Source organism: Protopterus annectens, chromosome 4.part1 (genome assembly GCF_019279795.1).
Source record: "Protopterus annectens isolate FY-2018-M chromosome 4.part1, PAN1.0, whole genome shotgun sequence".
In the NCBI taxonomy this organism is placed as follows: domain Eukaryota; kingdom Metazoa; phylum Chordata; order Ceratodontiformes; family Protopteridae; genus Protopterus; species Protopterus annectens.
In genome coordinates, this window is record NC_056734.1 from 835,038,440 (window position 1) to 835,058,962 (window position 20,523).

Genomic DNA, 20,523 nt, shown 5'->3' on the forward strand with positions numbered 1-20,523 from the left:
GAAAAACATTTCTATATTTTGTTACCTGCTCTGCTGCTGCCTGTTGCACTCCTCCCCCAATTCACACAAGAATTGCTGTGCAGTACTTTGCATTCATCTGCACTGAATCTCCACTTTCAACTTTGTCCACTTGGTTAGTCTTTCAAAATCCTTCCATAGACTCCCCTTCCCAGTCTCAATTGTTGTGCTTAAGTGCGTTTCATCAGCAGAGAGATTGAGTCTCTCTCCCCTGTTACTTCATTTACACATCTGAAGAGTACTGGACTCAGGACTGCTCAGTCTGCAGCAGTTGGTTTCCTTAGTCTCGATCCTAACGCCATTTCCCTTCCTCACACTGAGGGGCAGCAAACAGCCATGCCACCACAAGGGGGACCGTGATCATTCACTTCACTGCAAGGTGGGAAGTGACCAATTCCTCTACTGCATTGACAACTGTGACCAAGTATTCCTGCTTAAGGATTAATACCACTGGTGGGGCAGTAACCAGTCACCCACTACAAGGATGGCATTGATCAGTCACTCCTCCATAAGGAGAACATGGTGACCAGTCACCACATGACTTGGGGGAGAGGCAGTAAATGGTCATCCTGCCATAAGGAGAGCATTGATCAGTGGTCACACCATAAGTAAAATACTGATCCGACCATAAGGAAGACAATCACCAGTCACCTAGTGTGAGTCTTTGTACTGTGCCCTTCAGAGGAGCAGTGGTGTTTCTTGGTCTACTGTAACTGATTCAGTGATGACAAGTGGGAATTCCACCCAGGTGGGTCCCTGGCATGCTGCTTTTCTTGGGTCAGTAGTGCAGTCCTGAAAGGGGGAGCAGACCACAGGGCCTGGCATTAGTCTGCCTTTCGTGGCATACCATGACACTAAACTGGAAGAGAGTTGCATCTGTTTAGAGGCAAGGATCTCTCCATTGTCTGAGAGCTCTGTCATATCCAGTGTTCTGATCTTCCTTGTCTGTGTTGTCTTGAGCCATGTTCATCATTAGAAATAACATATGCCCTCTGTTTCACTGTCTCACCAACTGAGTTTGGGCGTGGTCACCCCCCCCCCCCCCCGGATTGTTTTATAGCCACAGCAAGATATCTTTCTGATGGCTGTAAAGTCCTGTGGGCATTTGGTATGTATTCTGTGACATGGTGTTATCCTTCCCTCAGTGGATCTTTTAGTCATAGTATATGACAAACTCACATCTCTCTCACTGGAAAAGTTTCCTCTTCCTCCTGGTTTGAGAATTGTCTTCATTAGATTGGGCAAACTTTTTCTTTTATGAGCTTTTCATTCCTTATTGTTAAGACTCTTGTTCTTGAGTGTTATAAGGTAAGAATAATCCTAACTGCAACTTGACTAGGGACAAGCATGTTTTTATTCTGTATGGAGTTTCTGCTGTTGGGATCTGCTTCTGTAAGTCCAGTTATAATCCATTTGGTGCAAGACGTTGGTCTGTTTTCTCCAAGCTGCTGAACTCTGAATTCCTAGTTAATAATCACTAGTTGCTGCAGGATGTTAGTGTTTGTTAGGCTTCAGTCATAAATGCATCCCCTTGGGGAATGTGTTTTCCTTTATTATACCCTACTACTCCAGAGATATGAACCTTACAAGCATGGATTACTCCTTTTCCGAGTACATTTGTTGATGTCTACCTTACTTTTTTGCCCTGGACTCTTAAATGCTTCCTTCCTGGGTGTGTGGTATCTGTGACCCTATTTTCATTGCTGCCCAGTTACTCTGTGTATGTCTGATGTCCTTTTTGAATCAGTCTGTCGTATTTACTCTGCACTTTCTGTTAGGCTGTTCAATTTACCATCAGAAAAGAAAAGATTTTCCAAGTGACAGGACAACAATACTGTAATGTGGTACAGAAGCAAGAAGGGCATGTTATCTTTTTTGCAGACTGGCCATGTCTGCTTAGGAGACGGCTCTACAGTTCCAGATGAGCAAAACAGTAGTCTCTGTCTTGCTGCAGTTAAATTCAGAGGCAGATTCACTAGAAGGATCACCAGTGGTTAACCACAAGTGGATGTTGCTCATGGATGTTTTTCTTCAGATAACTCACAGGCAAGATATCCCAGATTAAAGTCTGTTTTTTTCTTTGAGCAACAGACAACTGAGGAAATTCTGTTTTCTTTGGAACCACACAAAAGCTTGGGTAGTGGATGTCCCATCCATCAAAATGGACAGATCTTCAGTATACTTTCCCTCCATTCCCCCTTCTCTGCTGCAGTGATCCAGAAGGTAAGAGAAGAAGGTCAAAGGTGCTCCTCCTAGTACCCTTTTGCCCTAGGCAGCACTGGATGTTCTTCGTGTTTCACTGCTGCAGTCCTATCCATTGGGATTATCCATGCTGTGGTAGCCCTCAGTAGGTTCGAATACCAGAGTCAAGGTTTTGTGCGTCAGCTGCTGACGCTTGCTGGGTGACATCAGGTCGTCCGAGCTGTAAAGAAGAGCAGGTGACTCCATTACCCCAGTCTTTCTTGCAGTGGAGCCTATAGCAGAAGCAATTCGCAACAGTTCCAGTCGGCTGTTTCCAGATTTCGAACTTCAGCTGAAAGCTAAGTACCCCGTAGGGGATCCTTCCTTTTTCTTACAATAACCGATGTCCGAAAAAGGCAGTAACTGTCTCACCTGTGGAAAAATACCACACTGAGACTTCCATTCTTACTGTGTCACTTGCTTAGGCCCAGATCCCGATGTACCCCGCTGTCTGTTCTGTGCCCTCTATAACATTAGAACTACTCGTCATAGAGCTCTGTTTGTAGCCAGTTATTTTCGTCTTCCGTCTCCAATTACCGATATGGCATTCTGTCAGTCAGCAAACCGCAGATCTTCTGAAAAAACGTAAAGATAAGGATAGAGACAGACCGCATAATGCCAAGTCTTCCGACGGCACCACCACTAAAAGGGTCGTCAGTTCTTTGGAATTCAGTGAGGCACTTTCGCAGCCCTTGATGCCCGACTCGATTACTTCGCAGGCCTCTAATGAGACCCTTTCGGAGTCCTGTATGCTGCAGATGACTGCGTCGTCTAACGAACCTTCATCCATCTCTGCCTTGGTTCGATCCAGAGTTGCTACGCAGGCAGCGGCTTCTGAGGATACCGCTCACACTTCGGAATTCACTTCAAGGCCTTCGCCCTCTCTTCCGACTAACACACCAACAGCACCGAGGGATACTGTTCAGGCCAGACTTAGAGCTACAACAAAGAAAACAGCAAAAAGTCTCCATTTCACTTCTCCTCCCCCTCCTCAAACTAGAATGCTTAAAATGGCAGAGGATCTCATCACTTTCATCTGTGGTAATCAGGCCACTTCAGCCAAAAGGAGAAGGGAACCTTCTCCAGACATCCAGTCAGATTTAGACCCAGATGGATCTGACTCCTCTGTTTTTGAAGAGGAAAATCCTTTTACTGGCTATGAAGACTCAGATGCAGAAGAATCTATTCCTTCTGCATCACCTCCGGAGGACTTTTCCTTTGGGGAAACCCTCCACACCCTCAGGGAACACTTCCAATGGGAATCAAAGGATTTCCATCAATCCAAGAAAAGACTAAGAGTTTCTGGACCTACCCCAGCACAGGCCTCTGGCCATTCCACCCATCTTGGAGGTGATAGATGATGTTTACCAAGAATCCAGCCATACTCCTGACACCCTTCCACCTGCCCCCAGAAAACCTGACGGGTACTACAGGGTACCCGACTCACATAACTTACTCTACAGAAGTCCTGTAGCAGATCCAGAGGTGATTACTCAGGGACCTAAGGGAGTTGAGGCTACCTCTGCAAAGAATCCTACTCCCTCAGATAGAATCCAGGGCCCCGGACTGATGGGGTAAAAAAGTATATACCTCTGCAACTTTAACTATAAGGGCTCTCAACTGTCAGTCCTTATGTTAAAATATCAACAGCACACTTTGGAACTTTCGAAACAGAAAATTTCTGCTTTTCCAAATTTTGCCAACAATAAAGAGATAGCAGAATTACTGCACTCTTCATCTTAGGTGGCAAAGCACTTCTTGCACTGTGGATTTGACGCCTAGAATCTTCTAGCAGGGTAGCAGTAGCAGTGGCAGGATATGTTATCAGAAGACATGCATGGCTGAAGGAACAACCTCTCACTGATCATGTCAAAGCTAAAGTCATGGATGCACCTCTTGACAAAGACTGCTTGTTCGGACAGAAAACCGAAGAGGTACTTAAAAAGCTGGAAGGCAAAGCAAAATCGATGCAGACTGTTAAAGATTTTCTTCAAGTACAACCTCCTAGGTTCAGCAGAAATTTTCCCTCTAAACACTGGTCCTTTCCTGCACCAAACAGGCAGGCACAAGGCAAAACCCGTAGGGACAGACCCACCATGACTCAAACTCAGGGCCAGCAAAGAACTAAACAGTGCCCCCCCCCCCCCCCCCCCCCAAACATTAGAGCAGGGAGTTCAAAAGCAACCCTGTATGGAACAAAAGCAACCCTGTATGGAAAAAAACTCTTGATGACTACCTTTCCCATCTCTGCCTGCCTCCACCAAACCAAAAGCTAGGAGGAAGGCCATCTCTATGCAGAGAAAATTGGAACTCTATAACAAAAGATTAATGGGTCTTAAAAATCATTGCTCAGGGGAACAAATTCAATTTCCAAGTTGCAAAAGAATTCTATTCCAAACTTTTCCTTGTTCCCAGGAAAGAGGGGACTTGGCATCCCATCCTGGACCTATCCTTTCTCAGTACCTTCCTGGTAAACCCAAAGTTCAATAAGCTTACCTTACAACAGCTTCTACCAATGCTGCCAAACAAAGCTTGGATGGTCACCTTAGACCTAAAGGATGCTTACCTGCACATCCTAATAAGGGAATCCTGCAGAAAATTCCTGCGCTTCAGAGCAGGATCACTACACTTTCAATTCTCTGCTTTGCCCTTTGGCTTATCTACTGCTCCCAGGGTATTCACCAAATATCTAGCTCCTGCTGTTGCCTTTTGCAGGCAAAACAATGTACAGATTTACCCTTACCTGGACGACTGTCTCATCCAGGCAGACTGCAAGGAACTGCTCCTGCAGCACCTCTCATTTGTAAAAACCCTACTCACCTCTCTGGGGTTCACCATCAACGAAAGGAAATCAAAACAGACACCTACCAGGAAAATCCTATTTCTGGGAGCCTTACTGGACACAGAACAGCAAATGGCCTTTCTGTCCCCAGAAAAACAGTTTCCTACCAAAATACTTCACTACTGTGGCCTCCCAAACCCACCTTTCTGCCAGGAAGTGCATACAACCTCTAAGGCACATAGCCTCACACATCCACCTGGTACCTCTGGCCAGACTACACATGAGGAAAATTTAGTGGTACCTAAAGAGAACCTATGGTGTCAACACTCACAACCTCTGGACACCTCCCTGCCTGTGATCCCTTGCATAAGATCCGAGTTTCTCTGGTGGGCCCAGGCTTGTGCTTGAACAAGGGCCTTCCATTCACCCTCCGTCCATCAAACCAGACCATAACTACAGATGCTTTGGATATAGCCTGGGGCACCCACCTAGTAGGCAGATGCACCCAAGGTCTCTGGGACGCACAAATACTATCCTTGCACATCATCCAAAAGGAAATGATAGCAATACAAAACTCTCTGGCATCCTTCAAACCCTACCTCAAACCAAAGGTTCTTCTCATAAAAACAGACCACACCACAGTCATGTGGTACATTAACAAACTTTGAGGGTCTCAATCTTAAATCCTGTGCAGACTAACCATGAACTTGTGGCTAGCAGCCTCATCCATGGAACTACATCTTGTAGCCCAATACCTACCGGGCATCAACAACACCGTGGCAGACCACCTAAGCAGAAACCTGCTGGATCCACACGAATGGCAAATCCACAGAGACATTTTTCTGCAAATTACCAACACATGGGGCACCCCCCAGGTGGACCTCTTTGCCTCTTATTTAAATCTCCAAGTACAGAAATTCTGCACCAGGGAGTACCATCACCTGACCTAGAAGGTCGATGCCTTGACCTTCCCTTGGAATACTGTCTTTGTGTATGCATTCACACCTCTACCTCTCATTCCAAAAGTATTAATCAAGATAGGGAAGGAAAACCAAGAGCAATACTCATTGCCCCAGATTGGCCCAGACAGCATTGGTACCCACTGCTGCGCAGCCTATCTCACCAGCCCCCCTGGCAGCTGCCTCTGATACCTCACCTCCTGTCCCGGGGGGGGGGGGATGCTGCACCCAGAAATTCAGACACTCAAGCTCTCAGCATGGCTTATTCTACCAAAACCAACAAGGAATATATGCTAAGCAAGCAAGTCCTTGACATTTATTTTTATTTATTTATTTATTTGCAGTTGGTTTACCAGGGTAGTCCATTGGGCCAAAATGAACCCGTTTTCAATGGATTCCTGGGGAGAAAAGCTCCAAACAATCAAGGTTACAGTAGGTTATGAATGATAATTATGCAAATGTAAAAAATATGAATGATAATTATACAATTTAAAAAAAAAATTCAAGCAAACAATAACAAATAGTACACAAACGTTACAACTAATACAAAGTAGTGATTGAAACTAACAGATGATACAAACTAAAAAAGGAATAGTGCAAAGTAAATATTTAGAAGTCATTTTGTCCTAGGATTCAAACACTTAAATGAGCAGCGTCATATATTCATGCAAATATCATAATAATATTCATGCATCATCACAGAAGCCAGAAGGCCCAGCACCAGAAAATCTTATGCTGGAAAATGCAAAAGATTCTGCTCCTGGAGCCAGTCCAAGGGGACAGACATGCATCTGCCCTCCATTCCTCTTGGTCTAGATTATCTTGCTGAGCTTCTTAATAAGGGTCTCTACTTCTCCTCCATAAACATCCATGCCTCTGCCATCTCTCACACTTTGATACAGAACAGCCATTGTTCTCCCACCCTCTTATCAAACAGTTCCTTAGAGAAGCCTCTAATATCAAGCCTCCCAGAAGACAGCCCACCCCAGCCTCGGACCTGAACTATGTTTTAGAAAAGCTTACTCTGCCTCCCTTCGAGCCTGCAGCATCCTTAGAACTAAAGTACCTCTCTTGGAAGACTGCCTTTCTGGTTATTACTTCAGCCAGGAGAGTGTCAGAGCTTCAAGCCTTAATGGCCGTTGAGCCATTTATCATCTTCCGTGCAGACAGGGGTCTCCCTGAGAACCAATCCCTCCTTCATGCCAAAGGTGGTTTTGGATGTTACCCTCAACCAGGCTATCCACCTGCCCAGCTTCTTCCCTAACCCTCAGAACAAGGGGAAAAGGATATTGCATTCTTTGGATGTGCACAGGCAACTCAAATTTTATCTGGATCATACAAAGACATTCAGGAAAACTGACCAGCTCTTGGTCAGCTTTAAAACAGGGCCACAGAGAAAACCGATATCCAGACAGACCATTTCTAAATGGATAGCACACTGCATCCAATTTTGCTAGTCCTTGCATGGGAAAACTACTCCCAAGGATCATCAGAACCCATTCCACTAGGGCAACCTCTACTTCCACAGCATTCCTTAGGGGGGTACCTACCAAGGACATCCTGGAAGCTGCCACATGGACTTCAATCCACACCTTCACCAAACATTACCATCTGAACCTATTCTCAAAAGCTAGGGCTGGGTTTGCCTCTGCAATTCTGCAGGGCATGCTCACCCAATCTTAAGTTTGTTAACCTTCCACCCTTCTCCTCAGCTTTGGAAATCTTACCAATGGTTAGGACGGTAGCAGTGAAACATGAAGAACACAGTACAGTTGTGTACACTTACCATAAATGTAGATGTTCGAATGTATTCACTGCTGCAGTCATGTTTTCCCTCCCTCCTTCCCCCGATATCTTCTTTCTTTACAGACACATATTTCTTTGGGGATCTCTGACCCCAGTACTACTTATTATTAACATTGGACTTCTTTGGTTAGTTAAGGCAAAAGAAACTGAGGTAATGGCGTCACCTGCTCTCCTTCATAGCTTGGACGACCTGATATCACCCAGCAAGTGACAGCAGCCGACACACAAGACCTTGACTCTGTTATTCAGACTGACTGAGGGCTACCACAGCATGGATAAACCCTATTGGTTAGGACTGCAGCAGTGAATACACTCTAAAATCTACATTTATGGTAAGTGTACACAACTGTACATTTTCTGACATAGTGCATATGTTATGGTGAAATATCTTGAACTACCTATGGACCTCATCACACAGGACAAAGGGGGACTGTGATGCACCCTATTCTGTAGACGCTGCAGCTGGTAGTTCTGATGAAGCCCGGATGTACGGGTGAAAGCGCTCAACTGTTTTAACCGTTTTTTCTTGATCAGTATTTTCATTATAGGTTTCTTTGTCGTTTCTACATTGTAACAGGTTGGCGTTCCTTATCTTGTGTACAATAAATCGGCTATATTTCAAGGACGTGTGGCACTTATTGGTGGATCTGCAGTACATGTATATAGTAATTGTTTTTCTGCTTTTTTGACTATTCTGGTGCATTGTAATAGTCAGGATCCCTTGCACTATTGGTGCCCTTGATTCTGCAGTACTTAAGTGAGCTGTTTTAGTCAGACCTGGCATATATTTATGTAAAAGAATACCTCTCAGCCATTTTACCCCACATACCTATGGATTCTCCTCTGTTAAGCACTTTGTCTAATGAGTGCTACAACTGAGACCACCTAGAAATCTTGCTGATCCTCCATGGGACTTTACATGCCCTCCTTTTGAACCTGCTGCCTCATCCCCTTCTCCCCCTTATTTATCTAACCTTGCAAGACTGCTGTTTTACTTCCTGTCACCTCATTCACAAGCCATTCAGAACTACAGACCTTTGTGTGCAGAGAGCCCTTTTTAGTTTATCACACAGAAAGGGTAAACTTTAAAAAATGAATTCCATCCTTCGTACCAAATGCTGAGAGCAGGTTGTCATTCAGGTTGAAGAGGGAAACTTTAGCTTCTGTTCAGAAGTTCCAAAGTTTTCATATCTGATCCCTTTGTATCTTTGAAATAAGTCGCCTTGAGTCAGTATTCATTTAAAGAAGCTTTGTTTGGATTCGCCTTTTTGTCTTGTAGACCTTGTCAGAGCGGGAAAAACTTACAGTAATACTGGCTTATGCATTGCTCTTTTGTCCTACATTCAACAAAGGGGTGTGGGAGGAGCAGCTGTTGACTGGTTTTTATATTAACCATTTTAATTTGCATAACTGAAGCTTCCCAATTGGCTGTGCTGCTTTGTTTTTAACTTGCATATGGTTTTCAGAATAATCTATTATAAATTGCCTGTAATTGAAGCTCCCAAATTGGTTGTACTTCAGTTACTAATTTGCAATAAGGTTTTCAGAATCATTCCAATTTAGTGGGTCTTTCCTCAACACAATAGTGTTCCCAGCTATTTTTAAAACCCCTTTTAATCCATAAACAATAATGGTATTTTTGTGTACCATTCCAGTAGTCTTTCTTCAACCTGTTCAATTGCATGTTTTCTTTCTGAGCCCTTAGAGCAGTGGAGGAAGAATGCACAGTTCCTAGACATACACAGACATTAAAGGTCTTTTCTACAAAACTCCAGAGATCAGAACCTTATGTCAGCTTTTTATGTCCTTTGCAACTCAGAAGGAGATGAAACCAGTCACCAAACAACTTCAAAGTGTCTGACCCCTTGAATTATTTTCTTTTTCCATGGGAAAAAGTTAAAAGGGTCTTGAGTGCCCACAGCACTAGGGTCACTGCAACCCACCATGATCTGTCTTGGATGTGTAAGCCCTCATTTGTTGCGGAGGCAGCCGCCTCATCTGTAGTCCATGCTTTCTCTAAATAGTATGGAATAGGAATATCCTGGTGGGCGAAGAAGAGTGCTGAGCTCTAAAAGTTTGCCTGGATACTGGATCTTCTGTATCAGAAGTCCCTGTAGTAATTACTTACTATGACGACTACCTACACAAACATCTGCTGGTATGGTATGCCGTTAGATTAGTCGAACCCACCTTAACAGAATTATTTATATATGGTGTTTAATTGTTTTTAAGTTTCTATGAATCAATGTGAATGGCATTCATGTACTCGTATCTGTGTTCTACATAACCACAGCATCCGTAATGACTAACTGTATATTCCCTTTAATTCTGTTTGTAGGTGGGATTTTTGCTTCCCCCGTTAACCTCCAGGTTACTTGTAAAGGGAAGTGGGTGCTAATTTCTCCCCCCTTACAAATTAAGAAAAATTACATTTTATCATTGTTGATGGACAATTTGTATCCAGAAATACAAGCAGTTCTATTGTAAATGTCACACCGTTCACATGACAATCCTATTGTTAAAATGTTTTAGATGGTAGTGTGTGTTTGGGGGGGTTAGTATAATAAAATTATACCCATGATGTTTGTAGTGAATTGTACTGTATTTGCTGTTGATTAGTTTGAGGAACCTGTATAACAAGAATTTGCCTTCCTGTTGACAGTGGTCCTTACCACTCCAGAGAACAAAGCACAGATAGTGGCTTAGGACTCGGGTGCTACAGCATTCCAACAACACCTGAAGATTTTCTCGGCAATGTTGATGAAATGGATACAGGTATGTATCAGTTGTGATGGTGTCTTTTCTCTCAACAGTAGGCTTGTATTGTTATTGTTCAACATTTGCATTACTTTTCAAAGAGAAGGGACAGCCTTGATGAGATATGAAAGTTATTTATTTTTTTTTAGACCCACATTCAGAACTTTACATGAAATAAGGTAGTATATGATAAAGGTGTAAGAGTTGAAGTTATGTTTAGAGTAGCATGTGATGTACAGTTGGAGTTTCCTGATTCCCACCATTGTCTGGCAGTGCTGTGACAGTGTGCTTTTTTCTTAACTGTGGATTTTAATGGAAGAAAGGTAACTGTCTTAATAAAATAGTGATTTAGTCACTTTTTAATGTCTGCTAATATTCATGCAAGGATTAAAATGGTTTAAACTGGCTGTTTTTTTCACGGTTCATTGATTATTCTGTTCAGCTCATAAGGTTGTCTTGTATTTTTAGGTTGTATGTATATGGGTTTTAGCATGTTGGTGCATTCATGTTTTTTCCTCCCAAAAAAAGCTTTGGCCTTAGTTTCCAAACCAAGCCCAAGTCTGAAGTCTGGTTAGAGGGCTATAACTAGTAATGCCCTGCTTGATTATAAACCTGCACTGATCCAACACGTCTCTGTCAAATGACTGCAGAGTGTTTGTCACAAGCTGGGTGGGTAAGTTCAGTGGCAGGTGTCTTTTGTCTTTCAGCCTGCTCTGTGCTTAAGCATTGTGTAAAATAGCTGACAGTTATTAGACTGGAAATCACCTGCAGTGAGGGACACTGAGACTACAAATTCAAATCACATTTTGCTTTACAGAAGCTTAGTAATAAGGAAGCTTTTTTAACTAATGCACCTTTAGGCATTTACATTAATATCCAGGAATGCACAATGATTTGTACTGCTGTCTCAGTTCTGAGATCTCGGATTCAGTTGTAGTTTCCAGATTCTGCTTAGGTGGAGTTTGTACTGTTTTCTTGTCTGTGAGAGGTTCTTCCATTATTCCCGTCATTTTTCAGAGACATGTTCCTTGGGATAATTGACTTTTCTAAAATAGTCCATTGATTTGTGTTGTGTAGGTGTTCTTCGTGTTTTATTGTTGCAGTTATCCCTGCCAGGGTAGCCCTCAGTCGGCCCGAATACCAGAGGCTTAGTATTTCTCCTTCGGTTGATATCTGTGCAGGACTGATGTCAGGTCGTCAGTGGTATAAAAACAGGCAGCCGACGCCATTACATCCGTCTTTCTTGCCGTGGAGCCCAAAGTAGAAGCAGTTCGCATGAGTGCCAGTCAGCCGCAACCTGAGTTTTACAATTCCAAATTGAAGTTGAAGTCTTCTAAAGCTAAGTACCCTGTTAGGGATCCTTTTTTCTTGCTTTAACCGATGTCAGTAAAAGTTAACAATTGTCTCGCCTGTGGAAAGCAAGTACCACACAGAGACTTTCATTCTTACTGCGTTACCTGTTTAGACCCAAACCACGATGTCCCCCGCTGTCGCTTTTGTGCTTTGTTCAATGCCAGAACTATATGTCGTCGGGCCCTTATTGTAGCTAGATATTTTCACTCTCAGTCCGCGAATTCCGATATAGCTTCAGTAAGCCATCTGACAACCGATCTTTCGAAGAAACCTAAGGATAAAAACAGACACAGACTGCACAGGTCCAAAACTTCCGACGACACTTCCGTTAAGCTAGTCATCAGTTCTCCGGTCCTCAGTGAGGTGCTTTCACAGCCCCCTAATGCCCGTTTCTGTGGATTCGCAGGCCGCTACCGAGACCCTTTCTGAGTCTGGTATGCCACAAGACTCTTCTTCGACTAAGGATCCTGCGGATGTCTCTACCTTGGATGGGTCTGGAGCCACTGAGCAGGCACCGGCTTCCGAGGAAGTACTTCGTGCTACTGATACTCGACACAGACGAAGACTTAATTTGCGTCTTCCGTTCTTTCGAAAACTTCCGAGTTTCTAAGGCCCAGGGTATGAACCACATCCAAAAAACCGACGACCCAAGCTCAGCCACCTGCTTTCTTACCTCAGTCTCACATGCTTAAAATGGTGGAAGACCTTATAATACTTATCAGGGGAAGCCAGGCTACCCCTTCCAAAAGAAAAAGAAACTTGTCCCAAGTAGTTTTATCTGAACAGGAGTCTGATGACTCTGATGCATCTGAATATGAAGATATGCAACCCCTCTCTCCTTATGAGGATTCTGATGCAGTGGAATCCATCCCTTCAGCCTCTCTACCTGATGATTTTTCCTTTGGGGGAACCAAACATACTTTAAGGGAGCATTTCCAATGGTAATGTCAGGACTATCCTCAGTAAAAAGAGACTCAGGGAATTCTTAGATCTTCCACAGCACAGACCTCTGGCCATTCCTCCTGTCTTGGATGTTGTGGATGATGTTTTTATGGAATCCATTCTGACCCCTGACACCCTCCCTCCTGCTCCCATGAAACCTGACAGGTATTAGAGTCCCTGACTCTCACAGATTTCTTTTCAAAAATCCTACTGCTGACCCAGAGGTCATCTCTCAAAGAAACTTCAGCTAAGAATCATCCCCTCAGATAGGGATTCCCGAGCATTAGACAGATGGGGTAAAAAAGTATACACCTCTGCTACTCTTGCTATTAGAGCATTAAATTGTCAGTTCCATATGCTGAAATAGCAATATACCATGGAGCTCCTCAAACAAAAAATATCTTCTTTCCCTGCTTGTTTAGAAAAGAGTTACAAGAGTTAATGCATTCTGCAAGTCAAGTAACCAAGCACACTTTACAATGTGGTTTTAATGTCCTAGAAGCATCTTGCAGGGCAGCAGTCACTGGTTCTGTCCTTAGGAGGCATGCTTGGCTTAAGGAACAGACCTTGCCAGACCATGTCAAATCCAAGTTATTGGACACACCCTTGCACAATGACAACTTATTTGGCACCAAGGTAGAAGAGGTCTTTAAAAAGATGGAAGAAAAAGCTAAATCTATGCAGACAGACTTCTACAGGTCCAGCCACAGAGGTTCAGTAGGCATTGCCCCTCCAAGCACTGGTCCTTTCCTGCCTGCTCCAGGTCAGCTCAGCCCAGTCCCAGGGGAAGCAGACCACCCAGACAACAGCCGCAGGGAATGCAGAGATCTAAGCAATGGAGTTCCTCCTCTTCAAAATCAGGGAGTGCAAAGCCACTCCCTTATAGTAAGAGCTCACAATGACTTTACACTTCCACTACTCCCTCTGCCCACCTTCTCTTGCCCCTAGGAGGGAAACTCTCCTTCCATGCAAGCAACTGGGCCAGCATTAACAACGACTGCTGGGTCCTCAACATAGTGTCCCAGGGATACAGATTTTATTTCCACACACTGTCAACCCCAAAAGGGTTCCGGATCTTCCCGCAAACCAGTAGGCAGAGGCCAAAAAGGAAGTCCTTTCCCTGCTCTCTGTGAGGGCAATAGAGCATATTCCTGCAGAACAGACAGGCCAAGGTTTTACTCAAGACTCTTCATGACACCCAATCTCCAGCAACTTCTACCTATGGTTTCCAAGGATGCTCGGTTAGCCACCCTAGACCTAAAAGAGGCCTACCTACACATCCCAATCAGGGAATCATGCAGGAAATACCTACGTTTCAGGGCAGGATCACTGCACTTTCAGTTCTCTGCATTTCCCTTTGGCTTATCCACTGCTCCCAGAGTTTTCACAAAATGTCTGGCTCCCGCCATTGCTTTTTGCAGACAAATATTCAAATTTACCCATACTTAGATGACTGCCTGATTCAGGCAGACAGTCAGGAAAAGCTGCTAAACCACCTGACCTTTGTAAAGGACCTACTGGCCTCTCTGGGGTATACTATCAACGAAAAGAATTCCAAACTAGTTCCCACACAAAAAATTGTATTCCTGGGAGCAAGCCTGGACACAGCATCCCAGACGGCATTCCTTACTCCAGAAAAACAAGCTTATCTGACAGCCTACTTCTCTCAGCTAGCCACCAGGACCCAGTTATCCGCAAGGAAAATCCTGCAAGCTCTAGGGTTCATGGCCTCTTGCATTCTACTCATTCCACATGCCAGACTGCATATGAGGAAACTACAATGGTACCTAAAAAGCCTTTGGTGTCAGCACTCCCAAGACCTGGAAACTCTTATACCAATGATACCTTGTTTAAGGAAAGATTTTCTTTGGTGGGCAGCAGCATGCTACCACAACAAGGGACTTCCCTTCTTACAACCCCACACCACACCCTTACCATGGATGCATCAGACTATGCCTGGGTTGCACACCTGGACGGCAGGTACATTCAGGGCCAATGGAAACCAAATCAAATTAATCTGCACATCAACCAAAAAAAGATTTTAACTGTTCAGCATGCCCTGACAGCTTTCAGACCCCTACTATCCCCGGGGCCTCTACTGATCAAAACAGAGAACACCACAGTGATGTTGGTATATCAACAAGCAGGGAGGGACTCACTATTATCCTCTGTGCAGGCTCGCCATGACTCTTTGGCACACAGCCTCAGCCATGCAACTACACCTATTAGCACAATTCCTGCCAAGCTCTCTAAACTCTCTGGCAGACAACTTCAGCAGAAATCTGCTGGACCCACATGAGTGGCAGCTAGACCAAAGAACCTTCACCCTTGTAACCCAGAAATGGGGTACCCCGAAGATAGACCTCTTTGCCTGCAACTCCAATCATCAGCTCAGCAAATTCTGTACCAGGGAACTTCACAGCAAGGCCTGGAAAGTGGATGCTTTATCCTTCCAGTGGGTATACCTCTCAGTCTATGCATTTCCCCCTCTACCACTCATTTCAAAGGTACTGCTCAAAATAAGGGAGGAAAAACCGAGGGCAATCCTGATTGCCCCAGACTGGCCACGCCGGCACTGGTACCCACTGCTGCACAGCCCGTCACCCTTGCCACCATGGCACCTACCTCAGATCCCAACACTCCTGACCCAGAGGAATGGAGAAATCATGCATCCCCAATTGCAGACCCTCAGACTGGCAGCCTGGCCTAATTCTCTGACCTCTCCTCAAGCTGCCAGTCTAAGCAAGCAAGTTCTAGATGTGCTACTTGAGGCCAGACGCCCCAGCACTAGAAAATTTTATGCTGACAAGTGGAAAAGGTTTTGCACCTGGATCCAGGCTAAGGGAGCCAGAATGGCATAACCCTCCCTACCTCATCCTGGATTACCTGGCAGACCTACACAGGGGTCTAGCCTTCTCTTCTATTAAAATTCATGCCTCTGCCATCTCTGCTCATTTCAGCACAGTCCCCTCTTTTCTCATACCCTTGCATCAAACAGTTCTTAAGAGGGGCTAACAACTTGAGGCCAACCAGAAGAGCTCCTACCCCAGCTTGGGACCTGAACTTTGTGTTGGAAAAGCTCACCCTGCCCCCCTTTGAACCTGCAGCTTCAGCAAAGTTAAAAATTCTCTTTTGGAAGACAGCCTTGCTTCTGGCCATCACTTCAGCTAGAAGAGTGTCAGAGCTACAAGCACTTATGGCTGTAGAGTCCTTCATCATTTTCCATGCTGACACAGTGTCCCCCAGAACTAACCCATGCTTCATGCCTAAAGTGGTGTCCAGTGTGGCTCTCAACCAATCCATTCATTGCCCACCTTTTTCCCTAACCCAGAAAACAAGGGGGGAAGGATTCTGCACTCTCTAGATGTGCGCAGACAGCTCAGATTCTACCTAGACAGGACTAAATCTTTTAGAAAAATTGATCAATTGCTAGTCAGCTTCGCTGCAGGAGCAGAGGGCAAGGCCATATCCAAACAATCTCCAAATGGATAGCACACTACATCCATTTCTGCAACAAACAGCACAGGAAACCTCCCCCAAGGGGGTCAGGACACATTCCACCAGGGCAACCTCCACCTCTGCAGCTTTTCGCAGAGGGGTCCCCACCAGGGACATCCTGGTGGCTGCAACATGGACATCTGTTCATACATTCACCAAGCATTACCACCTGCCTATCTTCTCCAAATCCAGGGCAGACTTTGCCACCACAGTCTTGCAGGGCATCCTAGCCAGCCCCCAGTCTTCTTGACTCTCGTCACCCTTTTCTTCCGCTTTGGGAATCAACGCGAAGAACATATTACAGTTGTGTACAATTATCATAAATGTAGATGTTCGAGTGTATTCACTGTTGCAGTCCTGGTTTCCCGTCCCTCCATCCCCCTTCTCTCTCTCTCTCTCTCCTTACGAGGAATTTTTGGTATTTACTTTCTACTGGTGGTGGTCTTCCACCATTACCTAGCTCCCTACTGGGGGCTCCTGACAGGGCAAGAAAAGCTGATATAATGGCGTCTGCTGCCTGTTTTTATACCACTGACTGTTTTTTTATACCACTGACGACCTGAAGTCAGTCCTGCAGCGACAGCAGCCAACGCAGAAATACTAAGCCTCTGGTATTCGGGCCGACTGAGGGCTACCTTGGCAGGATAACCTAAATGTGATGACTGCAACAGTGAATACACTTGAACATCTACATTTATGGTAAGTGTACACAACTGTACTTTTTTCTACCTAGGCCTCCACTGTAAAGACACTTTTGGTTCGGTAAGACTAACATGAGGTAAGTATCCAAAACAGTTGTTCTGTTCTCATTGTCAGGTAGCAGCCTTATATAACTGTGAGGAAAAACTGAGAAGATTACAGAAGTGTCCAAATTTTAAAGAGGTTGACAGGTGTTTAGTGTGGTGTGCCACAGAAGTGTGGCTTTTTATTTCTATTTCTCATTAGTTTTAGTTATTAATAGCAGAGTATATGTGCTACATGTATAGTGTGGAATATTAAAACATGATCATTTAAGTTGTAACATAGCTAAGCTGAAATGTTTGCCATTGTAAAAAACATTTTCATGACTTTTGCTAGATGACAGACTTTATATCAAGGCATGCATGCTAGAAGGGCTCCCTATTTAAATGTCAGTACTCAAAATGGCTATTGCCAACACTCTTGGGAGACCGAAAATCCTGGAAAAGAATGAATCTTGTACATTGCTCATCTCCTTTAAACTTCTTTTTTCCAGGGGGAAAGCCCCACTGAACCTGCCAAATATACACATATATGCTAACTTCTAGATTGCCATACCTATAAGATAAGGGAATATTCCTGGAAACTGCCATCTCAGACTTGGTATTATTTGCTTTTTTTGTCCATTCAGTTTGAGCAGGCTCAGTATTTTGATTCTTATAATGATGGAGGTGACATTACCTTGCACATATCGTACGACTTAACACAGGACAGATCTAGTTTATAATCCCATGGATGAAGTTATTGGTGCCCAACCACACTGTTGTGCCTCACAACATTTAAACTTATCTTAATATTACAGTAATAGAAAACATAGTCATCCTTTTTCTATACAGGAATATATTCTCAATATAGGGACTTCACTCCAATATCTCTGTATGCTAAATAAACTAACCTCAAGCGTGCACTGTCGTCAGATAAAGGGGAGTATATTACTGCCATTCTACTAAGTCATTGCAGTCTTTAAATTAGACATTTTGATATTATGGTTATGGATGCAAAATGTGCCACATCAGCAGATGCAGTCTTGCTGAAAAAACATTTTGACAAGTACAGTGACTTCCTGTAATATGTCATAGTAAGTCAGGTGGCAGGACAGTGTGAACAGGCAGTTGAAAGGCACTGAGTTTGAGTTTGCTCCAGTTGAGTAAATGGGTGGACATTGGTTCAGCTTAGATAATTTGCCTGGTCACCCAGGTGGTAAAAGGGTTGACTTAAGGGCAACAGCAGTGACAAACACAAGTCTGCTGTCTTCTCTGAAGTAGATATGGTGGGAGTTATGACCATTGACTAGGACCTGGGAAGTGTGAGCATATAGGTGAGGACTTGGGACTGTGTGTCATTGTGGAGGTGAAGTGCTCCTCCTTGGTAGTACATCATTAGATGCCCACATGCGTGGGTAACCCAGCCCATCAGGGAGTTGCATCTTAGCTGTCTTCTGTAGATTCAGTCCTCTCCCTGGTAATAGGTTAAAGCTTTGATGACAAAAACTTTTGTCTGGGGAGATGAGACATGCCTGGCAAAAGGAAGATTTTGAGGTGCCTCTCAATGGTGCCCTTTAGACACCGAAGTAATTGGATGTGCAGTTAATTTGAAGTCATTGGCAGCTGACTGTAACAAGCCAGACCTGACGACATCCCAGGTTGTGTTCTACATGAACTACAGAACGAACTGGCACCCCACCTAAGTACCATGTTCAATCATAGCCTCACCTCAGGCTATGTGCCCATTGAATGGCGCACAGCGACAGTTATCCCACTCCACAAAGGGGGAGCCACCACAGACCCCGGAAACTACCGCCCCATTAGCCTAACGAGCCTGGTCTGCATGGCTATGGAGCATATCATCATGGAACTTGTAAACAATGACATTGGTAATCTCCAAACTCAGGACCCCACCCAGTTCGGGTTTGTAAAAGGCAGATCATGTCTCCTAAACCTGATAGACTTCTTTGAAGCAGTCACCAAAGCCGTAGATGAGGGTAAGGTGGTTCACACAGCCTATCTAGATCTCGCCAAGGCTTTTGACACCATCCCCCATTCTGGAATTATAGATAAATTCACTAAACTAGGTATAAATCCCTATGTTACAAGATGGGTTGCCAAATGGCTCACTGACAGAACCCACACACTGAAAGTAGCAGACTCCAAATCTAGCTTCAGACCAGTGACAAGTGGAGTACCACAGGGTTCAGTCCTGGGTCCTCTCCTGTTCAACACAGAAGGTCTTTGGCTAACGAAGTTCGCAGATGACTGCAAACTGGGAGCCATAATCAAAACTCCAAAAGATGTGGACATCCTACAAAAGGGCCTTGCTGATACAGATGCCTGGTGTCAAAGCCATGGCCTCAAGCTCAATGCCAAAAAGTGCGTTGTCATTCCTTTTGGTAAAAACTCAGTACCCATGAACTACCACATAGGTGGTAGTCTACTTAACACCGAAAGTGTGATAAGAGACCTTGGGACACAGGTGGACAGTAGTCTCTCCTTTGATAATCACATCGCCACAGTAGTCAGGAAATCCTATGTGGCACACCTCATCACAAAAGGTTTCTCATCCAGGAAAAAAGAGGTCATTGTTCCCCTCTACTCGTCACTCATTAGACCCATTATAGAGTACAATGCCCCTTTTGGTATGTACCTCACAAGACATCTACAACAACTGGAAAGGCCACAGAAATACCTCACAAAGAGGATTACCGGCCTCAGAGATGCCCTATGCAGACCGTCTCTAAAAACTGCAGCTTTACTCCGTTGCATATCACCTACTCAGAGGCGATCTCTGCCTAACACACAAAGCTATGTCAAACCCAGAGCTTTTAGACATGCTCCACTTAAAGAAATCCCAATCTCTACGAGCTACACGCTCTAGGGACCTAAACATCATCACCACAATAAACAGAACATGCTGGAGGGATAGATTCCTGTCCCAGAGACTTCCCATACTCTGGAACAAACTACCTATCTATATCAAACAAAGCTCCTCATTAGCACTCTTCAAGAAAAATCTTGATGATTGGATGGGAGATAGGAAATTCACCCCGGGGATCAATTCTGTGGCTATGCTCGACAGTGGCACAGGAAAATAATTTTCTTGGGTGGCGAAAGCCAGGGTAACTTTGGCTAGGCTTATATAGGCCCTAGGGCCAATAGCCTAGTACCTACCTATGAACCTATGAGTTTTTGGTGAGTTTGTGAAGTAAACCTGCAGACACAATGACAACCAGTGCAGATAAGAGTAAAGTGCAGTAGAGTTGTGTTTATAATGTGCAGTAATGTCATCTTGAAAATGTTGGCATCAAAAGTAAATGAGATAGACACTGTGAAACTTAAAAGGCCATAAGTGATAAGAAGATCACTTCCTGACCTTCTGTTAGTACTAATGTCCCTGCATCATCCTGCTTGGTAGCATTTTATTGTGCCAGTTGGC

The 20,523-nt window shown here is 44.3% G+C and overlaps 1 protein-coding gene across 6 annotated transcripts in view; it reads left to right on the plus strand.

The window, feature by feature from the left end:
• The window catches only part of WWTR1 (WW domain containing transcription regulator 1), an 837,533-nt gene that overhangs the window by 810,051 nt on the left and 6,959 nt on the right, over positions 1-20,523 (plus strand). For all 6 annotated transcript variants that reach the window (XM_044070605.1, XM_044070607.1, XM_044070606.1 and 3 more), the window contains one exon: positions 10,469-10,581. In XM_044070605.1, the coding sequence (XP_043926540.1) occupies positions 10,469-10,581 (113 nt within the window). The remainder of the gene's footprint in view (positions 1-10,468; positions 10,582-20,523) is intronic.